The sequence below is a fragment of the Cyprinus carpio genome, chromosome A9 (assembly GCF_018340385.1).
Source record: "Cyprinus carpio isolate SPL01 chromosome A9, ASM1834038v1, whole genome shotgun sequence".
Classification (NCBI taxonomy): Eukaryota; Metazoa; Chordata; class Actinopteri; order Cypriniformes; family Cyprinidae; genus Cyprinus; species Cyprinus carpio.
In genome coordinates this window covers 26086672-26109058 of record NC_056580.1, presented here as the reverse complement: position 1 = coordinate 26109058, position 22387 = coordinate 26086672, and the positions used below count along the sequence as shown (strand labels likewise).

Below are 22387 nucleotides of genomic sequence, written 5' to 3'. Positions count from 1 at the left end.
AGGCATTCAGCCAATCACAACGCACAGGATAGCTGGCCAATCAGAGGACACCTTGCTTTTTCAGAACGATGAGCTTTGTAAAAATCGACGCGTTTCAGAAAGGCGGGGCATAGAGGAGAAACAATAATGTACAGTATATGGAAAATAATGTCTTTTTTTTAACCTTAAACCGCATAAACACATATGTCATATGACCCCTTTAATGATGAAATATAATAGGCTTTTGAAATATCACAATTGCCAAGTGCATAGACTTTCTAGCATTCATATTAGGCTACTATAGCAACAATTTATTTAAGAACTGTCTGTTTAAATTTTCATTAGCACATTTGGCACACAAACTTCCTGCCAAGAATGGAGGAAGTGGAGAGTGAAAATCACCCAACTCTCATTGCGCATCGCATCACCAGTCAGAACTAACGATAAAGCTGAGCAGTTGAAAGAGTTTTTAAAAGGCTCTGCAATTGAGGGGTTGCAATAACTTTTGTTATTACTATTCAAATTAGAGTATTTATGAATGGTTATGGTGATTATTGTTACATCTGCATATTGTATGAATATAAGATAAGTGCACAAACAAGATGAAATCACTGCAATCTGTTAACAGTCTAAACATAAATGTTGACTATATTTATTAGATACATGATTGTGCTTGTATTTAATATGTATTTAAATATGAAATTAAAATAAATTACAATATGTATTTATGTTATATCATAATCTTGATCCCATCATTTCCTTTCAAAACACGAAACAGAACAGTGCAGAGTCCTGACACAGATAAACTAATGATAAAGCTTGGCTTAAAGGGGTCATATGATGCAATATTTTCCTTTCTCTTTGGAGTGTTACAAGCTCTTGGTGCATAAATAAGATCTGTTAAGTTGCAAAGACTAAAGTCTCAAATCCAAAGATATATTCTTTATAAAAGTTAAGACTCGTCCACACCTCCCCAAAATGCGTTGTTTAAACACGCCCCCACATCTCTACGTCACTGTGTGGGAAGATTTGCATAACACCACCCAAATGTTCATGTAAAGAAAGAAGGTGTAACTTTTATTCTCGCTGAGGTATTGTTGTTGCCGCCATGTTGTGGAGACTCTGTGTTTTGTTGTTAAAGCGAAACTACTTTGTTTGGCCTTCCAAAAGAGGATGATATCCACTTCGTCATGCCTAGAGCTTATCCGTGTTGGTCGCTGAGCAAATACATCAACTTTGTCGAATCTGCCAGCCGTTTCTCACTTAAGTGGGTTTTATTGGTTTTGTCTGGTCGTGCCACTAGATCACAGGATGTTAAGTGGCGTAACATTTCTGTCACACGCTTGAGGTATTCAGCCAATCACTTTGCACTGGATAGCTGACCAATCACAGCACACCTCGCTTTTCAGAACGATGAGCTTTGTAAAAATCGATGCATTTCAGAAAGGTGGGGCAGAGAGGAGCAACAATAATGTACATTATGTGGAAAATAATGTGTTTTTTAACCTTAAACCGCATAAACACATTTCATTACACCAAATACACAAAATAATGTTCTTTTTAGCAACATCATATGACCCCTTTAATGAATTTTAGATCCCCTTTCTACAAAAGCGCTTTTTGTAATTGATATGATCACAGATCAGAACTTAGATGTTCTCTGTTTGACAGAAACCTGGCTAAAACCAGATGATTAATTTTTTAAAAAAAATGAGTCTACCCCCCAAGATTACTGTTATAAACATGAGCCACATTCAAAAGGTAAAGGGGGAAGTGCTGCTAAAATTGATAGTAATATTTTCAGTATTTCTCAGAGGTCTGATTTCCAGTATAATGTGTTTGAAGTAATGGTGTTTCATGTAACATCATCTAGTGCAGGGGTGTCAAACTCAATTCCTGGAGGGCCGGAGCCCTGGATAGTTTAGATTCAACCCTAATTAAACACACCTGATCCAACTTATTAAGGCTGTCAGACTTATTTGAAAGCTACAAGGTATGTGTGTTGAAGCAGTGTTGGAACAAAACTCTGCAGGCCTCCGGTCCTCCAGGAATTGAGTTTGACACCCCTGATCTAGTGTAATAAGTGTTAATGATAAATCCCTATTGACATTTGTACTGGCTACTGTATACAGGCCAACAGGGCACCATACAGACTTTATCAAAGAATTTGCTGATTTTTTGTTTGTGCTGGCTGCAGATAAAATCGTAATTGTTGGTGATTTTAGGCACTACTCGTCAAGGAGGCCGTGGGCGCATTCTGTATGTACCAGTTTATTTATTTTATCAGGCTTTCAGGCTTCTGCTTTCAAAAACTGAAACATACAAAAATAAATTAAAAACATGCCCATGAAATAAAAACTCAACTGTAACTAAGAAAACTATATTTAAAATAACTAAAAATAAAGTGTGATTAAAAGTAGGCTAATGCTGTCACCTTCATCAAATGCCACATACAGTATCACATGACACGGAAGTGGCCTCAGCGTACTTGTGAAACAGTATCTGTCTATCTGACAGTACTGATCATTTTATTTTGCAACAGTGACTGGCTGACTGTATATTAAAGAGACATACAAGCAGTGTTCATAACATTTTTATTTTTTAATTTACAAATAAGAATAAAAATCTAAAAGTAAATCCATTATAAGTCCTGGAGAGATTCTTCTGTCATTGCATCCGTTTAAGGCTGACAACCATTACACCACAAACTCTTTATGAGTACAAAAAAATATTCCTAATAGCTTTCATGCACTTTATAAAGTACTATTTAAAGTACAATTTATGAAGAAAGGAAAAAAGCATAATGCATTTCAGAAAACCTGATCTTTACTTTATTTGTTGTACATCATACTATATATTTAATACATGCACATAATCTCTTTAAATTAAAAACATTTTGCGTACTGTCCACATACAGACCAGCTGCCTTGACAAAAAATAATAATAATAAAAAATAATATATATATATATAAAGCTATAAAAAGAGCGATTTTGGCTATTTTGCTAACTTCAATCACACACCTCTCTCCAAACCAGCATCCTAGCTTTCTGCAATTGCATGTGTTTGCTTAATAGCTAGTCAAATGAGTTCATTACCCTGAAGTCTTTATGATATTATAGTATCTCAGATGGCTTGGGTTCATCCTTCAGTAGAAGTCTATGGAGTTTCTTCATTTATGTTATCATCTGCCTGGTAAAAATAGCAAGTTTGATCACCTTGAAAAGGTTTCGTTCATGTCCATAATGCAGAACGGTCACACTATTTTAAGATCCAGTTCTCACTATTAACTAAGATGACTTGGCTCAACATTGGCTCAACTATCCATGACATCCTGTAGTAAGGTAGTTGTTTTATTTAGGTTTTAAGGATGTAGAATACTGTTATGCAGAATATGTGCTTTATAAGTACTAATAAACAGCCAGTCATTTCAACAGGAATCCACAGATCAGAAATTTGCATGAGGGCAAAAGATTTTTGTGTGGGCACCTTACAACACTACACAATAGACAATGGACCTTTTTGCCCATGTGACCATACTTTGGTCAATGGGTTTTCTGAATGTTTTTTAATCTTTCACTTGTCTTGAAAAAGGCAGTTGCCATCAAGCGTCAAAATAAGACCATAGAGGTTGTCAGGGACATTAAATGCCAAACACGTAAACTCATACAATCACTAGCCTCCTTGTGTTTATAACCAAGATCTCGCAAACTATAAAGGAAAATATTTTTTAAATAAAGAATGAAAGAGTTGTCGGAAGCTTAGAGGTGGTGATGTTGAAGTTGTGCAACTGTTGTGTAGCTCCTTTATAGCCTATGTTTAGTTTTTTTTATTCATTTAGGCTTCAAAAAGGTGCTTTTTCTGACCAATAGAGGGAGCCAGTGCATCATGGCAATTAACCCCTACAACAAAGTGTTTTTCTTGTACAACCAAGCAAGGGAAGGTGCACTAAATGACTTAAAGTTCACATACATTGATTTCCATTGTTTAGCTCACAGGAAGCCAGAAGTGGGATCTGAGGTCAAAGAAGAAGACCTACTAGATCTGGAGAGGGAGAACCGCTCCAGAACTCTTTTTCTATGGAGCATCTGCAGAAATCTTCTTCTGAACTTCTCTCCCACAAAGGCGTACAGCCATGGGTTCACGCAGCAGTGCAGAAGGCCAAGGTTTTGAGTTACGAACATGGCGATGTCCACCGCCATTTGTGTCGAACAGCTATATTGAACCACTTTGGCCCTCAGGAGGGTGTCAACAATTGTCGAAACATGAAAGGGGGTCCAGCACAGAAGAAAGGCCACAACCACAGCTACAATGACCTTCATGGCTTTCTGTTTCTGGAAACAGCGTGTACGCAAGAGCCGCTCCACTGTCATGCTGTAGCAGATCAACATGACCACCAGAGGGAAGAGGAACCCGAGCAGATGCCTCATGATACGTGTGGCCAGTCGCCACTCGTCGGCGTGATTCGTCTCAAAGCGTTCTGCACAAATGGTCTGCTGGGAAAGTGGCTCGTAATACGCTTTGTTGTAGAACGACGGCAAGGAGAGCACAAATCCAAAGACCCACACCAATGCGCAGACGACTCCGCTGCACAATCTTCTCTGAGCCTTCTGGGACTCCATAGCTCTGACGATGACCATGTAGCGATCCACGCTGATGCACACCAGGAACAAAATGCTGGTGTAGAAGTTCACTTCCTTCACCAGGCAAACCAACTTGCACGCAATATCACCAAACACCCAACCGTGGATCATGGAAAAGGCAGAAAATGGCAGAATCAGAGCCAATAACGTGTCGGCCAGCATCAGGTTGAATAAGTAGACATCTGAGGCGGTAAGCAAGTGTCTATGTGAGAAGATGACCCAGCCTACGATCAGATTCCCAGGAATAGCCATCAGAAAGATGATCACATATAAGACACAGAATGCAATGTTGACGGCATCCACCATGATGGTGGAGGAGCAAAGCAACGTCTTCTCATCCACGACAAATTCAGTCAAGTTCTGGAGATCTGTGTAGTTGAACTCTTCACTGTAGAAATCACTGAAGTCATTGATATTCAGTAAATGGTTTGGATCTGTTAGAAAAGGACAAATAGGAAATATTAAAGCAATCTGTAGTAAAATAGTGACATTTACTATTAAAACGTTGAAACAATTCTTACAGCATGTATTATAGTTTAGTAGTTCAACTAAAGGATGTTTAGGGTTGAGAAGTTTACAGTATAAAAATAGAAACGTTATATAAAAATATATGTATGTTCACATATAAATCATTAATTTTCTAGTTTAACAAATTGGAAAAATAAAACAACTGATGTAGATTTAACTTGGAAATTAATACATTGAACATAAATATAGGTGTAATTACTGTTAATTGATGTAACAAAACATTTTAAGTTAAATACACTAAAATTTTTAAGTTCACAATACTTAATTTTTTTTTTTTCGGAACAATGAAGTTAAGTAAATTCAACTTATCCAGGTTTACGGTGCATTATTAAAATCTGATCTCAAACTGTGGACTTCTGATTAAATTATAAAATGAAGATATTGATCTTACCAGTCATCATAACTTCTTTTTTGGTGTGGTGCCGTATGTGAGAATAATCAACAGGATGAAATGTCAGAGTTGTGTTCTGAAAGGCTCCTTTATAATCTTTGAAGGGATGTTGATATATCCTGTTTGCTTAAGTCCTAAAGGTTACTTCAAGTGTGCAATCTCAACTAAGATGTTCTAATTTGTCTATTTATTTCTCAAAAACGTATTCACAGTTTTCAGGTATATCTTAGGAGGCATTTTTCCCTTTCACAGGAGACAAGCTGATACCCACATCTATGTTTCTGATTCCTGAAGGAGATGCAGAAGACCAGGATGTTGCTTTTATGCCACTACCAGAAAGCAGAAGATTAGAGATGTTTGTTGGGGAAATTATAAATATCCTAACGGTCACAAGATCCACACTCGTGTTCAGTCTAAGACATAAACATGATCAAAACACCAAAAGTGAAACTAAGAATCATGTGGCCTACAATCATCCTAATATTTATGATATAAAGTCATGAGGCCATTTAATAGGAATTCTGGAACCCGTTCATACAATATATATATATATATATATATATGTATATGTATATATATATATATATATATATGTATATGTATATATATATATATATATATATGTATATATATATATATATATGTATATATATGTATATATGTGTATATATATGTATATGTATATGTATATGTGTATATATATATTTATATATATATATATGATTTCTTATTTATATTTACTCTTAAAATATAGATCCATATATATATATATATATATATATATATATATATATATATATAGTAACTTTTAAAAATATATATATATATATATATATATATATATATATATATATATATATATATATATATATGGATCTATATTTTAAGAGTAAATATAAATAAGAAATCAATATAAATGAATAAATTCATTATTATTTACAAATTACATTTTATTTACATATCATTTTTGAATTTTAAAGTAATGACTGGAATGTTTTTTTTGTTTGTTTGTTTTTTTGATACAATGATTAGGATTAGGAGAAACAACATGAAGTTTATATAGTTATATCTGAAAAAAAAAGTTTGAACTTCAAGTAGAAAAATGTGACACAATATGGAAGTGATTTTTCAACATCGGAGGAAAGATGTGTCACAGATGCGAGGTCACACATCATCATTTACCCAAATTTATCCAGGAAATTGAGCAACTCCATCCCACTGGGTTTGTCCTGAAGATGCTGTAAACAAGTGTGTTTCTCACATGAGGAGCAGCCACTTTCATAAACACTGATGTGGTGTGTAAGAAAATATCATCTTTATAGAATATGAATCATAATAACTTTTAACGATAATCTATTGAAGGGAAAGAAATTGAAAATGATCATTACTTCACCCTCATGTATTTCTAAACCTGTATGACATTCTTTCTTTAGCAGAACACATAAAAAGAGAGTTTAAAGAACGTTGCCAAACAGTTTCAATTCACATTGACTTGCATTGTATTTTTCATGTTTCATTGTATTTTTTCATATTTTTCAAAGAGAACCCAAACTGTTTGGTTACCAACATACTTCAGAATATTTTCTTATATACTGTATGTTCCACAAAACAAAGAAAGTCATACAGGATGGTATTAGTATCAACAACAATATGCACCCTCATGAAAAACCTCCAAGTATTAGGGAATGTTAAAGCGGACCTATTGTCCAAAATACACTTTTACATGGTGTTTGAATATAAATGTTTGTTGGCAGTGTGTACACAACCACCCCATAATGATAAAAACCCACCAACTCCTCTTTTTTAATCCCCATAAATTATAAGCTATGTCTCAGAACTATGATATAATATATGATCTGTGGGGTATTTTGGGATGAGGCTTCACAGACACATTCTGGGGACACCTGAGACTTTGCTTACATCTTGTAAAAATGGCATATAAGTCTAAAAAAAAAAGTAATGGAAACCACAATACAGGCTGATTTTATGTTCTAATATAGAATATCATTTTTGTGCTAAAATATTTCAGAGCGAAAGAATAAAGAGTAGAAAGTCCTGTTTGAAGGTGCAATGTTTGTAAAACTCCTTATTTAGTAATCACGAATTACGTCATATGGGAATTCTCTGGCCAAAAGGTGGGGTGGGAACCTTTAAAGAACAAATAATTATAAATAAATGATTTTGAAATTGGAAATCTAGCAGTAAATAAAATGTAAATAGCATAATTCCATTAAAGAATGTTGTTTAAATAACTAGTACACACGAACAGTCAGGCAGTGACGCGGGCAGCCCGCGGGTCTTTCGAGTCAATGCGGAAGCGGCCAGAGGTGTAGGAGCAGGAAAACCAAAACGACTGTAGCAGGATTGTAGGAAACCAATATTTTCTCTTATTTTTTTTATTCCACACAGCCATTAAACATTCATTTAGATCACCATGATTTTGTTGGAAATCAACAATCGGATCATAGAGGAGACTCTCACCCTGAAATTCGACAGCGCGAGCAACGGGTAAGAGGAACATCTTCCTGTCCGAATCTCACACATCTCGCATCAAATATCGCTCATCTGATGCATGCATGCATGCTTCGACACGAGCTATGTTTTGTTTGCATGTATAAAATTACACACTATCACAAGCTTTCGTGTTGTATTGACTCTGTTCTGTTGATTCGTTCATGTCGGAGTAATGAAGCATCGCTTATGGGGTGTGTCCGGGAGGACAGGTCACGTAAGAAAAACATGTTTTAAGAGTGTTTGTTCGCTAGCACGGGTCTCTCGGGTGATTCTGAGCATTGCACACATCGCTTTCGGCTGACAGAGATGTTCAGACTGCAGTGCAGACACTTCCTGTTCAAGCCTCCGTGTGCATGCACGTCGCTGCAAGAACAAGCAAATATCAGCGATTCTTCTAGACCCGTCCATGCACGAAGAAGTTACAATACAGCTTCCTCGAGAACTTCTTTCCCTCTTTTATTCTTCTCCAGTAGGCTATGTGACTTTGCGCGTGCTCGCGCTCCTGCTTGGAACGGCCACGCGCCTGCTGCGACTGATTACGAACCAATTCTGATTTGTTTACTTTTTAGTTAATCTACTTCAACTAAATAGTAATGAAATGTTTCGTTGTTGCATTTTGACATTTGTGTCATTACGTTCTGTCATTGTTTACGTTGTTACTGTGATACTTGATTCTGATTGGCCAGTCACTGCATTCTGAATAATGTGCGTTGTCTATGACGACACTGTATGAATGCCATATTTTATAAGCTAATACAATTATTCCAACAATAAGTATTTCATGGCAAGCAGGCGTGTAGACGTGGAATAATGTCATTATTGCAAAATAAACCACTTCTGCTTGATCCACTTGGATGACTGTCTATAATCCCTTCACTAGTTTTCCTTGTTTCTTTGTGTTTCATGGGAAAAAGTAATCTGGATAGCAGGCCGTATTAACTCACAAATCGATTTCTTTTTGTTTAGGAACAAGCCTGAAGCTGTAGATGTTACATTTGCAGGTAAGGTCGAAAAATGACCTCAGATGTGGAAGACCATGTTTCTGTTCTCCAATCGTTACTGTGCATGCTTGCATCTGATCTTACAGCAAAATGAATCACATGGGGTCTTATTATTTCTTTGCTACAGACTTTGATGGTGTGATTTACCACATCTCCAACCCCAATGGAGACAAAACTAAAGTAATGGTCAGCATCTCTCTTAAGTTCTACAAGGAGCTTCAGGAGCACGGCGCCGATGAGGTACGAGAAGTAATCACAAAACCTGTCATAAACATGCCTGGGTTGTATTTGACCATAAAATCAAAAGAAAGATCCTAAAAATTGACTCCCTCTATACAAAATATACACTATCATACAAACGTTTGGGGTTGGTAAGATTTTTATGTTCCTCAAGGCTGCATTTATTTAGTAATAATAGAAAAAAAAAAAAAAATTATATATATATATATATAAATATAAAATACATATATCTCTTTATTTATTTATTTATATATATATATATATATATATTTCTTTCTTTTATATATATATATATGTGTATTTATTTATTTATTTATTTATTTATATATATACACACACACACACACACACATATATCTATGTATATATATGTGATGTTTTTTTAAAGAATTCTCTTCTGCTCACCAAGCCTGCATTTATTTGATCCAAAATACAGCAAAAGCAGTAATATTGTGAAATATTTTTACTATTTAAAATAATTGCTTTCTGTTTGAATATATTGTAAAATGTAATTTATTCCTGTGATGAAAAGCTGAATTTTTAGCATCAGTCTTCAGTGTCACATGATCCTTCAGAAATCATTCTATGTTCTGATTTTCTGCTCAAAAAACATGTATTATTATTAATATTTAAAACAGTTGAGTAAATTTTTTTCATGATTCTTTGATGAATAGAAAGATCCAAAGATCAGCATTTATTTGAAATATTTTTTTTTTAACATTATACACTATACCATTCAGAAGTTTGGAGTCAGTAAAAAATTTTTTATTTTGTTTTGGGGGAAAGGAATTATAGAAATTAATACTTTTATTTAGCAAGGGCGCTACAAATTGATCAGAAGACATTTATAATGTTACAAAAGATTTCTACGTCAGATAAATGCTGTTTTTCTGAACTTCATATTCATCAAAGAAACCTGAAAAAATTCTACTCAGCTGTTTTCAACATAATAATAATAATAATAATAAAGGTTTTTTGAGCAGAAAATCAGAACATAGAATGATTTCTGAAGGATCATGTGACACTCAAGACTGGAGTAATGATGCTGAAAATTCAGCTTTTCATCACAGGAATAAATTACATTTCAAATATATTCAAATAGAAATAAGTTATTTTAAATAGTAAAAATATTTCACAATATTACTGCTTTTGCTGTATTTTGGATCACATAAATGCAGGCTTGGTGAGCAGAAGAGAATTCTTTAAAAAACACTTCTTTAAAAAAAGTTCAAAAGAACAGCATTTATTTGAAATAGAATTCTTTGTATCGTTATAAATGTCTTTACTGTCACTTTGATCAATTTAATACATTCTCACTAAATAAAATTATTAATTTATTTTAAATACTGACCCCAGGCCCAAACTTTTAAATGTTAGTGTGTTATTAAAACATTTTCCTTGTGATTTAAGGTGAGATATGATCTGGACATGTTTTTGTGAGATTTACCCCTTTACGCTGTCAATCTAGAGTAGTTGCATACTTGCAGCTGGTTTTTGTGACGTTTGTAGTGTATAAATTGTAATTGTGGTCTGTTTCGAAATATAGTTTAGGTTTCCTGTGGGCACTTATGCAGTGTGAAGTTGCAGACACATAAAGGAATTTTTATTTCACACATTCTTTTGGGTCATTCTTTCATACTGATCTTGTCTTGTGATTTTTTTTTTTTTTTTAAACATGATTCAGTACAGGCAGGGTGATCACATTTAATTACCATGTAAGGGTCTAAGTGACATGTGGTTTCTTTGTGAAACAGGAAGTGTCTGTGACTCACTTTGCATAGAGGAAGTCACATGTTTTAAATAAAGAAACCTAGGTTCCTTGTTCAGTACACTTGTTAAGTTAATTTAGCGATCAGCTGTCATTTTAATTTTTGAATTGAATTATTTGGAGGCACATTTCAAGATTGATGTGGTTGCTTTGTCAGGATTTTGAATCAGTGCATTTTTTTAGGGCAGGATTTTCATGGGTCTGGAGGGTTCATGGAGTTGAGGTTGATTGGTGGCCTTTTCTCTGCCAATGCAAATAAATATTCAAAGTCGCTTCCAGCCTCATTCAGGACTCCCGATGTAAATCAAATAAATGCAAATCAGAGGGACATCCAGCAGAAACAGCCCTTAACTACCCGTCTGCTCGTGTCATGCACACAAAGACAATCTCCCAGACAAAAATGAAATCAAATGCCTTTGTTTTTTTCTAGGAGCTGTTTTATTGTTTAATCCTGTCTCCATTCTATGACATTTGGGCTAAAATAGGTGAAAAAATACAGGACACTCAAAGCATGTGAGAAATGCAGGGAATGAAACAAGCCATTGTATATGTAGGACCATATGAAATCCGTTTTATTTTTTCCTAAATTCCGTTTTATTTTTTTCCAAATTCCGTTTTTTCCATTTTAATTTTTCTGGATTCTATTTTTTTTTCTGTTTTCATTTTTCTCGACTCCTTTTTAATAGTTAAATTAAAGTTTGTTAATCAAAAAAGAATGTCTTATTAATTAAAACCATGAAATGTATACATTTTCACATCAATTTAATAAAAGTTTAACAAAAATTACATGTTTTAGGGCCCTATGAAATTTTTTATTTTTTCTCACCATATTTTTTATTGTTACCAGATTCTGTGTTATAGCATGTCTAATTATTTGAATGCATAAAACTATGTAATTTATTTATTTAATTTTTTTTAATTGTTTTTTTTATTATTAAAATAGCCTTGTGATTTTTTTTTTTTTTCTCAGAAATTCTGTGTTGTGTATTTATATTTTTCTGGTTATCAAATGAAGGCATAAAACATTAATTTAATTTATCTTTTAATTATTGAAAATTAAACAAACTTTATTTTTTGGCAAACTAAGGGGATTAACTATTAAAATTAAAACTTGGAAGAAATGTTGTGTGATTATTCCTTAAAAAAATGTTTGTTTCATAGCCTATTTTAGTAGTAGTAGATTCTTAGTAGATGTACATTCTACTGAAAAATAGATTTCAAATCAAACCAGACTTTTATTTTGACGGGTTGCTGTGAATACCTTTACAGTTCTGTGTATGTGATATGAAGCTAGTTTTACTCAAATCAAAAGGTCAAATGCTCATGGAGTGACTCTCAGAGCAGTTCTGGAGATGTTGTTCATGTATTTACATCCTCATTTAGTGAGACAGCAGCCATTCATTGACATATATGCGCAGAACATGCAGGATTCATATTTAAATAGACTTTTGCGGGTTAATAGTTACAGATATTAGTCCATATCACGATTTAATTTAAGTTTAATGACCTATTTTTAATTAATTCATTCAAAATTTGACAAATTCTGTGACATTCCGTGTTAAACTGTGACTTCCGTTTTTATGACTGGATTCCGTCCGCGTTTTCCGCATCACAGAAATCATAGGGCCCTATATATGTGTATAGTTGACATGAAGTAGGCCTTTGGAAGTTGGTGTGTCCTGTAATGTGACATGCTGTACTCTAATGTTGGGAATGTTTTGGTACCACACGATTTGATTATGATTAAGAGGGATGCATTGTGATGATAAAATGATTATCGATGCATCTTGATGCACCGTTTTTTCTTCATCATTACAAAGTATTTGTAATGATCCGTAATGAATTTACTTCCAGTATATTTATTAATAAAACAAATGAAAGAGGTTTGTATTTGTTGTGTTTCAGTTGCTGAAACGTATTTATGGAAATGTCCTTGTGGCACCAGAAGACGGTAAGCCAAATCGCTGCAGTTTTCATTGTTATTTTTACTGGAAGAATTTTGGTTTGACGGTTTGTTGTTGTTCCTCTCTAGGGTACAATATTTCACTGCTCTTTGACCTGGAGGCTCTTCCACCCAACAAAGAGGAGATGATACACCAGGCAGGCATCCTCAAGAGAAACTGCTTCGCTTCTGTCTTTGAGAAGTACTTTAAGTTCCAGGAGGAGGGTCGAGAGGGAGAAAAAAGGGCTGTTGTCCATTACAGGGATGACGAGTCTATGTAAGCTGCTTCTGCTATGTTCAAAACTTCAGGACAGTAGAGTTGCAACTAATTTAGATAATCAGTTAATCTTTTTTTTTTTTTTTTTTTTTTTGTTAAATTGTTTCCTTTCAATGACATTCCTCTTGGATTTAACTGACAAAACATATTATTAACAATGTGCAAATTCAAGGCAATAAGGAAAATGTATGTATGTAATGTATGTGAGTGTATGCAATATTTTGTGTAAAATTATTTAAAGGGATACTCCACCCCAACATGAAAATTTTGTCATTAATCACTTACCCCCATGTCGTTCCAAACCCGTAAAAGCTTTGAATTTAAGATATTTTGGATGAAAACCGGGAGGCTTGAGACTGTCCCATAGACTGCCAAATAAATAACACTGTCAAGATCCAGGAAAGTATGAAAAGCATCATCAGAATATTGCCATCAGTGGTTCAACCGTAACTTTATGAAGCACCGAGAATGCTTTTTGTAAGCGAAGAAAACAAAAATAACGACTTTATTCAACAATTCCTTTGTCTCTCCATTTCATCATATGCTGCGTATTCTGTTCTGTATCAGCCACACCAGAAGGATGCGCTTTTGCTACGTGTATTTAGCTTTGATTTGAAAGAAAACAGCGCATCCTTGAAGAGCATATGCAGCTACGGTGATATGGAGAGACACAGAGGAGACTGTTTATACTCTGTTTGTTTAATTAGTTTGTTATTTTTGTTTTCTTCGCTTACAAAAAGTATTCTCGTCGCTTCATAACGTTACGGTTGAATCACTGATGGCAGATGATTCTGACGGTGTCTTTCATACTTTCAGACCTTGACACTGTTATTTATTTGGCAGTCTATGGGACAGTCTCAAGCCTACTGGTTTTCATCCAAAATATCTTAAATTGTCTTCTGAAGACGAACAGAGCTTTTACGGGTTTGGAACGACATGGGCGTAAGTGATTAATGACAAAATTTTCATTTTGGGGTGGAGTATCCCTTTAAAATAGTTTGTTACAATATAAATAGCAACATATGAATATAATTAGCAATATGATTAGACAATAAATATTTAAATATGTTTTTACATTATAAAAAAAAAAAAAACTTTGAAAACAGCAGAATAGGTTCGATCAAATTAAACCAAAAAAAAATTGTTGTTGATTTTTACTGTTTCTGTGGAAACTGTGCGGTAAAATATTTTAAGCTTAAATTTAACAATTTATTTTAAAACAATTAATACTGATTAATTCAGATAAACTTACGTTTTCTGAAAACATGTTATCATGTGAATTTGTTCTAGTGAATTTAGTTTATTATAAGGCTGATTAGATTAAATGATATTGAGAAAACAAAACAGAATACTAAAAAAAAAAACTTTTTCTATTTAAAAATATATTCTTACTCTCTTTTTTTTTACAAGCATTTAATATGGAGTGCTCTGATTATTTTTTTGTTATCAGTTTTGTAGCTGTGTCGCATCTCACCTGTGTTTGTGTCTTTCTCTCATTGGTTTCAGGTATATCGAGGCTAAGAAAGACAGAGTAACTGTTGTGTTCAGCACAGTGTTCAAGGATGACGACGATGTCATCATCGGGAAAGTGTTCATGCAGGTTCGCTCATTTTATCCCGTTTTCAGGTTCAATCTTGACTATTTCTGTATTGCATTACTATGCAGTTGTTTTTGTATGCTTAAAATGTTGAAACAGATGCCATCTGGGTGTTTTGCAATCCAGTCATTTGGTGTCATGTGTCAAGGTTAAACCACCACACGTCAAGCAGTGCTGTCATTTCTGCATTTACAGAATGAAATGCTGTCATTTAGACTGACCTCAAAACTTACGAGCTCATTGTTAGAGCTGTATGCTTTTCACATTTAAGTCATTTTATATCTCTGTAACATATGTACTGTAGCCCCAAAAAGTGTTTGGACAAATAAGCCACAATTGAAAATGCATAAATATGTTTGAATTATTTAAAAATATCAATGCAAAGGGTATTTATTTTAAATAAATATATAAGCAAGCACTCATTTCTATCAAAGTTTGCATCTAATGCAATGACATTAAGACCTTTGTAATAGCCCAAAAATGTTTTGAGGGCAACTATATACATATTAAATAATTAGTTGTTTTTTGCTGATGTATAAAAATGTCTAAAGATTCTTGAAACATGATAAATTTACTTGAGAAGCAACATTGAATAAGATATTCAGGCTTGCTTTCATAGATAGTGTTTTTCATCTGTTCTTGCTCTGGAATGGTTTAAAATCTCTTGAGTGTGTTAACACGTACAAATGATAAACTTGCACTCTATTATGCTTAAATTTTACAATTAATCCGCTGATCACATGCGTGCCGAACTGTGGGGCCTAATCCGTACAGATTACAGATCAACTACGATCCATTCAACTACTAAGATTTTAACTGAAAAAGATATAAATGCGTATTAAGAATATTATTTTCTCAGTGTATACGCTGCATTTATTTGATAAAAAAAATACAGTAAAAACAGTAATATTGTTAAATATTATTGCAATTAATAGTAACTATTTTCTGTGGTTTCCAACGTGGAATAAAAAAATAAATAAAATGGTAATTGATGTATTAACTCAAAATTTTGAGTTATTTTTCTCACAATTCATTTTTTTTTTATTCTGTGGCAGAAGCAAAAAAATCTGAATTGTGAGATATCAAAATCAAAATTGCAAGATCTAAACTCAGAATATCAAAAGTCGGAATTCTGAGTTATATGTTTTGCAGTTCTGAGAAGTACTGAGCTTTTTTATAATCCAGTGAATAAAATGCTTTACAAATAAAGGGCATTTCTAGTCTAATTTGACTATTTTTACAAAGTCACTTGCACATAATGATGTCAGCTGCTGTGTTTGTTAACAGTGGTGTTTTTACAGTCATCATGATGACAAGACAGACTGATGCCTGTGTTCCTCTTTGTTCAGGAGTTTAAGGAGGGCAGGAGGGCCAGTCACACGGCTCCTCAGGTGCTGTTCAGTCACAGAGAACCTCCTCTGGAGCTGAAGGACACCGATGCCACAGTGGGAGACAACATCGGCTACATCACTTTTGGTTTGTATCTTGATGTCACATACTCATAAATATTAATTTAGCATCTTTACTTGAAAATGGCACTTGGCAAGTATTCATTTCAGATCCTGGTTGAACACTATTATCAACCTCAGCTGCTAGTTAAATATAGACTCTTGTCAGGTTGACTTGATGATGCCTTCTACGTTAATTTGGACATTATGAGGCCAGAACAAAGCACTGCTGCTTACCTGTGACAGGTGCACTGTGTATTTGCATTCGGATCAAGAGAGCAAACACCCATCTTCTCTTCATGGCGGTTACACAAACCTCTTAATGAATAGAAAAAGCACCACACCCTTTTATCAAAGCCAGAACATTTACCAGCGCTACTCCGCTTGAGTTTTTCATGCAACCAGGAAGTATCTAGAGAGAGATGCAATATTAAGTGCTTGTTTAGTTCTGTTTTGTCTCTTCATCCATTCTGGTTTAAATTTCACAGATTTATATATTATCCCTCTATAAATAGCAACTACACTGCAAAAAAATGACTTCTTAGTAAGTTTTGAATCAGTCTTTTTGCCTTGTTTTCCTGTTGAAATATTTAACAATTCTTGAAACAGGATAAATTTACTTGAGAAGCAACAGGGAATAAGATATTCAGATCTGTTCATGTGTTTAATATAAGTGTATTTGGTCCTAGTGCACTGACTTAGTTAACTAAAAACGTAGAATTAGATTTTGCTATAGTTATAATACACATACACACACACACACACACACACACACACACACACACACACACACACAGAGATATATATATATATAATTGCATTTGTGACTGAAAACTACTGCGTGAAACTATGAAAAAAAATATGTAGGAGCACCAGTGCAACTGACCCGATCAGCATATTTGTGTTTGTGCTCAGGGGAGCTTCAAAATTTACTAATTACATGTTTTTGCAGCATTGAGTAATGTATCACAGACATGTCTGTTTATTCCTTAAACACAATGTTAAAGGTGCTGTATGTAGGATTGACACCGAGTGGTTGAACTAGGTATTGCAGTCCAAATTCAAAATATTGGAGAGGGCTTTTTTCACCTGGCCCCTCCTCCTCAGACTTGAAGCAGACGCAGGTTGCCAGATTGACGACATAAAAAGGAACAAGCACACTTGATGATGAATGAAATGAAATACGCTGTGTTTTCTGCCAACTGGCAACCCAAAATGCTGAAATACAATTGGGTAAACTGTCAGTGGGCGGGTTTCACAAACCAAAACAAAGATCGACATTCCGGCCCGGAACGCACATTTTCAAAGAAGAATTACTGACTGTAGCATTGTTTTTCAGATAAACAAGTATGTTAACTTAGCATGTTTCTTAAATATCTGCAAATATATTATGGTATTTTTATGCTGTAATAGAGTCAAAATCTTACATACAGCACCTTTAATCAGAATCCACTAACTGCTCAAAGCACTTCCAATGGCAGCTGCAGTGACATGCCTACATTACGGATTAGCAATTGGCTCTTTTATTCAGAAGGCGGGACTTCATTCAATGAAGCGGTCATATTGAGTGTTGTCAATCATCTTGTCACAGTTAACATCCTCCACATTTCATTTCATTTAACTTCCTACTGTATTGGAGAGAAAAGTAGCAGCACCTACTGGCAGTTTTTGTTGCCTCCTTAAAGTATCATTTCAGTTATTTAAATAATTTAATATTTCCATATTCAAAATTTTATATTTAAAACATTAATCTCAACATGAATTTAACTGCACTCATGCCACCTATGAGCATCATTAAACATCTAAAAATACACCTACAAGACACTTTAGTGTTTTTCTGTGCCACCTCTGTAGTATAAATTAATTTTAATACTAATTTCATTTGATTGGTAACTTATTCTACTTGTTTTTATTCTATTTAGTTAGAAATTTTAAAAAGCTTATAAATATACATTTTTGAATTTGACATGAAAGATGACATACTTTTAATACAGTTAGAAAAGTGCCCCCGTAAATTACTTTTAAGGAGTCAAATATCACCTCGTAATGGGAAGGCTACGTTTTGATTAGAATTTTTGATTATTGATCAGAAGGTTCCAAAAACATATTAAGCAGCACAACGGTTTCCAACATTGATAATAAATCAGCATATTAGAATGATTTTCTGAAGGATCACATGACACTGAAGAAGGCAGTAATGATGCTGAAAATTCAGCTTTGCATCAGAGAAATAAGTCACAAATAAGTTCACAATATTACTGTTTTTTTTTCTCAGTTTTTGATCAAATAAATAGTCTTGATGAGCATAAGAGACTCATTGTAAGTCTTACCAATCCCAAACTTTGTATAAATGTTACCCAAATGTGTCACAATTACAGTGAATTTCTTACTATATTTTAAATAAAAATACTGAAATCATTTCCCAACAGTGCTGTTTCCTCGACACACCAACACCAACACCAGAGACAACACCATCAACCTCATCCACACCTTCCGGGACTATCTGCACTACCACATAAAGTGCTCCAAGGTGAGAGACCCTCCTCAGAAACGCCTCTTTGCGTGTTTTTGAAGGGTCAAATGTGCTTCTCGGTTTGCATACTTGTCATTCAATCATTCGGCTCTTTGTTTGGCCAGATGAAACAAATTTGTCAGCATGAAGAAAACTGCTCTGTTCTTGGGAATGTAGATGTTCTCCACTCTCATAGATGTGTTTTCTCTGGTTTTAGGCTTACATCCACACTCGCATGAGGTCAAAGACCTCGGACTTCCTCAAGGTCCTCAACCGAGCTCGCCCGGACGCTGAGAAGAAAGAGATGAAAACTATTTCGTAAGTGCTGTTTCACAACCATTAGTGTTTCACACGTTATATGAAACCGCACAAGGTTATCCAAGTCTTAAAGTATTTTTCTCATGGGCACTTTTCCAGTAGAAGTGGTTGATTTGTGTTGATGTTGGTGCATATCTCTGGGTTTTAATTAACACCAGTGGCATGTGCTTGTAAAAGATTAATTTGTGATAGTATGTGTTTGAATCTTTATTAATTACGTTGAGGCGTTGCGCCATACACTGATCATATCAAAGCAGATTACCATGTACTTCTCAAAGATACTTCAGCTGGTTGTTGTTTGAGCTTGTTTGAACTGAAACATGGCCAAATGCTGCAGATACGTCTTCTCTGGAAACCATGGGCATTTTTTTCTGGTAGATTAGAAATTGATTTTTATCAATAATGTAGAAACCTTTCGAAATATACCTACCGTGAGCTCTAATGAATTACTTTTCGTGAATGGCAGTGTGCTTTTAACTAAAAAAAAAAAAAAAAACTGTTCTTCCTGTCAATATTTTGCAATAAACCTCTTATATTATACTTCATAAATAATTTAAGCACACAGTTATGTAGTTTTGCCTTTTCTGTTTCAATTGTCATAGTTGTTCAGTTGTCCAATTGTCCATTAGGTGACATTAGTTAACTAACAATGAACAGTGCATTTGTTACAGTATTTAATAATCTTTGTTAGTGTTATTAATAAAAATACAACTATTCATTGCTAGTTTAAAGGGGTCATATGATGCTTTTTTTAAAGATCATTATTTTGTGTATTTGGTGTAACAGAATATGTTGAAATGCTTTAATGTTCAAAAAACACATTATTTTTCAAATACTGTACATTATTATAGTTCCTCTATGCCCCGCCTCTCTCAAACACGTTGTTTTCTACAAAGTCCCTCATTCTGACAAGTGCAGTCTGCTCTGATTGGCCAACTGGCCCAGTGCATTGTGATTGGCCCGAACACCGCAAGCACTCGTCAGAAATGTAATGCCCCTTTCCATAATCACGAGCTTCATCTTTCAAAATAAATGTAAAGACAGTTAATAATGTCCTTAGTTTTACCATCAGTTCAAGCCTGAAAGGGGAACAGAGTCACGTGACAGACACACTGATGAAGCTTGTATGTGTTTGCAGTACACAAGCCACGGACGTTAAGACAGCTGACTCTGTGATGTGACCCGGTCTCTCTCTCTCTCTCTCTCACACACACACACACACACACACGACACGCAAAACTCCGCATTTGAACAGTTAACAGCAAATACTTAAGCTAATAACAAAACATACTTACAGTAGCTGATTCAGAAGTGCCAGATTGTCATAGCAAAGTCAGAACCACCTTCTCTCCTAGCTTCACGAAACGGTCGTCCACGGTGCATTGCTGTTCTGTTGTAAGTAATCTTAAAGATTCCTAAATGCATCAAATTTTGGAAGGCCAAATAAAGTGCTTTCGCCTAGATACACACAGCATCTCCCTGACATGGCTGCATCAAAACTAACTGCGGTTACTGAAACCATGCCTTCTTTCTTTGCGTGAACATTTGGGCGGCATTATGCAAATATTTCCACATAGTGACATAGACGTGGGGGTGTGTTTGAATGAGCCGTTTTAGGGGGGCGTGGCAAAGTCTTAACTTTGATAAAGAATAACTCTTTGGTTTTGAGACTTTAGTCTTTGCAAATCTATGCACAATCAGCTACTAAAAATCCAAAGACAAAGGAAAACTTGAAATCGCATCATATGACCCCTTTAATGTCAGCAAAGGTCCATTAAATAATATGAACATATACAACTTTTGATTTAAAAAATGCATTAGTAAATGCTGAAATTAACATTAAGGTTAAATGCTTTAGAAGTATTTTTCATGTTAACAAATGGGACCTTATTGTAAAGTGTGAAATGAACATTCATAGTTAGTTTATGATACCTAATGCATTTACTAATATTAACCAACTGAATATTTTCCTAAAATGTGTTACTGATTTCTAACTTCCGTTTTAAGTCTCACAGATTCATGCTTAATTATAAATCCTTAAGAATCAATTATTGCAATGCAGAGACAGTGAAATATATATATTTTTTTATCTTATTTTTATTGTTATATTGAGTTGGTTATATATATGTGTGCATTTTTACATTTTCTTGGTCTCATGTGTCTGTAGTACATTCTTGCAATATTGAGTATATAGCTGTATTTACTCCACTGTTTTGACCTGTGAATATGAATGTAACCCTCACATGATCTGTCCAGGGGCAAGACCTTCTCCCGTTAAGGACATGATGTGCAATCACGAGACCAGCATCTGTGGACTCCATCATACACCTCTGGCCAGTGATATCGATCCTCCACCTGTAAATTGCACCTCAACAGGGAGACAAATATATTTCTCGCTTTGCATTTATAGGACAAATGTTATTTGTATGTCAGATTTTTGATATACTCTTGTTTCATTGCGTAGCTGTTGTCTGACAGTGTTTTATCAACATTAGTCATGCAGTATTTTCCCTTTCCTCTTGCCTTCTCTGTTTGCGCCAAATGCATCAATATTGGACATCCTGAATCGGTCATGAATAAACCCGTCTTCTATATAAGAGATTCTGTGTCTGTTATTTGGGGTAAAATGACTGTGTGCATGCAAAGGTTTGGGGTCGGAAAGATTATTTAAATACTTTTGAAAGAAGTCTCTTATTCTCACCAAGGCTGCATTTATTTAAACCCAAATATTGTGAAATATCATTACAATTCAAAGTAACACTTTATTTTAATATGTTTTATAATGTAATTTATTCCTTTGATGCAAAGCTGAATTTTCAGCATCACTGATACGGTCTTCAGTGTCACATGATCCTTCAGAAATCATTCTAATATGCTGCTCAAGAAACATCTCTTATTATTATCAATGTTGAAAATGGATGTGCTGCTTCATATTTCTGTGGAAATTGTGATCCATTTTTTTTTTGTTCAGCATTCTTTGATGAATAGCAATCTTTTGTAACATTATAAATGCCTTACTGTAACTTTTGGTGCTGAATGTATTATTTTCTTTCAAAAACAAAAGTTCTTACGGACCCCAAACTTCCGATTGGTAATTTACATTCTAAAATAACAACACTAGCCAGGAAATAAAGCTCATACACGTTTTATTGTGGTACAGGAGATTGATAAAATAGTCATGGTCATCACAAAGAAAAACTGAGCAAAATTGAGCAATAAGAAGGAAAAAAA

General features: G+C 34.4%; 2 protein-coding genes across 2 annotated transcripts; one reads left to right on the top strand and one right to left on the bottom strand.

Annotated features, from left to right (window-relative positions):
- Window positions 1-2556: 2556 nt before the first annotated feature.
- Window positions 2557-5856, bottom strand: LOC122146161 (C-X-C chemokine receptor type 1-like). The gene is made up of 2 exons (XM_042764264.1): window positions 5540-5856; window positions 2557-5054 (listed from the first exon to the last, which is right to left on the bottom strand). The coding sequence occupies exons 1-2, from the start codon at window positions 5547-5549 to the stop codon at window positions 3970-3972; spliced, it is 1095 nt and encodes a 364-aa protein (XP_042620198.1). The 5' UTR covers window positions 5550-5856; the 3' UTR covers window positions 2557-3969.
- A 1975-nt stretch (window positions 5857-7831) lies between these two features.
- LOC109077334 (actin related protein 2/3 complex, subunit 2) lies at window positions 7832-21750 on the top strand. The gene is made up of 10 exons (XM_042764263.1): window positions 7832-8047; window positions 9020-9054; window positions 9182-9294; window positions 12968-13013; window positions 13095-13281; window positions 14788-14881; window positions 16228-16354; window positions 18756-18856; window positions 19056-19156; window positions 21413-21750. Exons 1-10 carry the CDS (start codon window positions 7974-7976, stop codon window positions 21432-21434), a joined length of 900 nt encoding a protein of 299 aa, XP_042620197.1. The 5' UTR covers window positions 7832-7973; the 3' UTR covers window positions 21435-21750.
- Window positions 21751-22387: the final 637 nt, after the last annotated feature.

What these genes read in the sequence shown, in the direction of transcription:
- LOC109077334 (XM_042764263.1), top strand. Translation starts at nt 7,974, where the DNA reads ATGATTTTGTTGGAAATCAACAATCGGATCATAGAGGAGACTCTCACC. An exon ending in TTCGACAGCGCGAGCAACGG is followed by an intron (nt 8,048 to 9,019) that starts GTAAGAGGAACA and finishes CTTTTTGTTTAG; the next exon opens with GAACAAGCCTGAAGCTGTAG. An exon ending in CATCGGCTACATCACTTTTG is followed by an intron (nt 16,355 to 18,755) that starts GTTTGTATCTTG and finishes ATTTCCCAACAG; the next exon opens with TGCTGTTTCCTCGACACACC.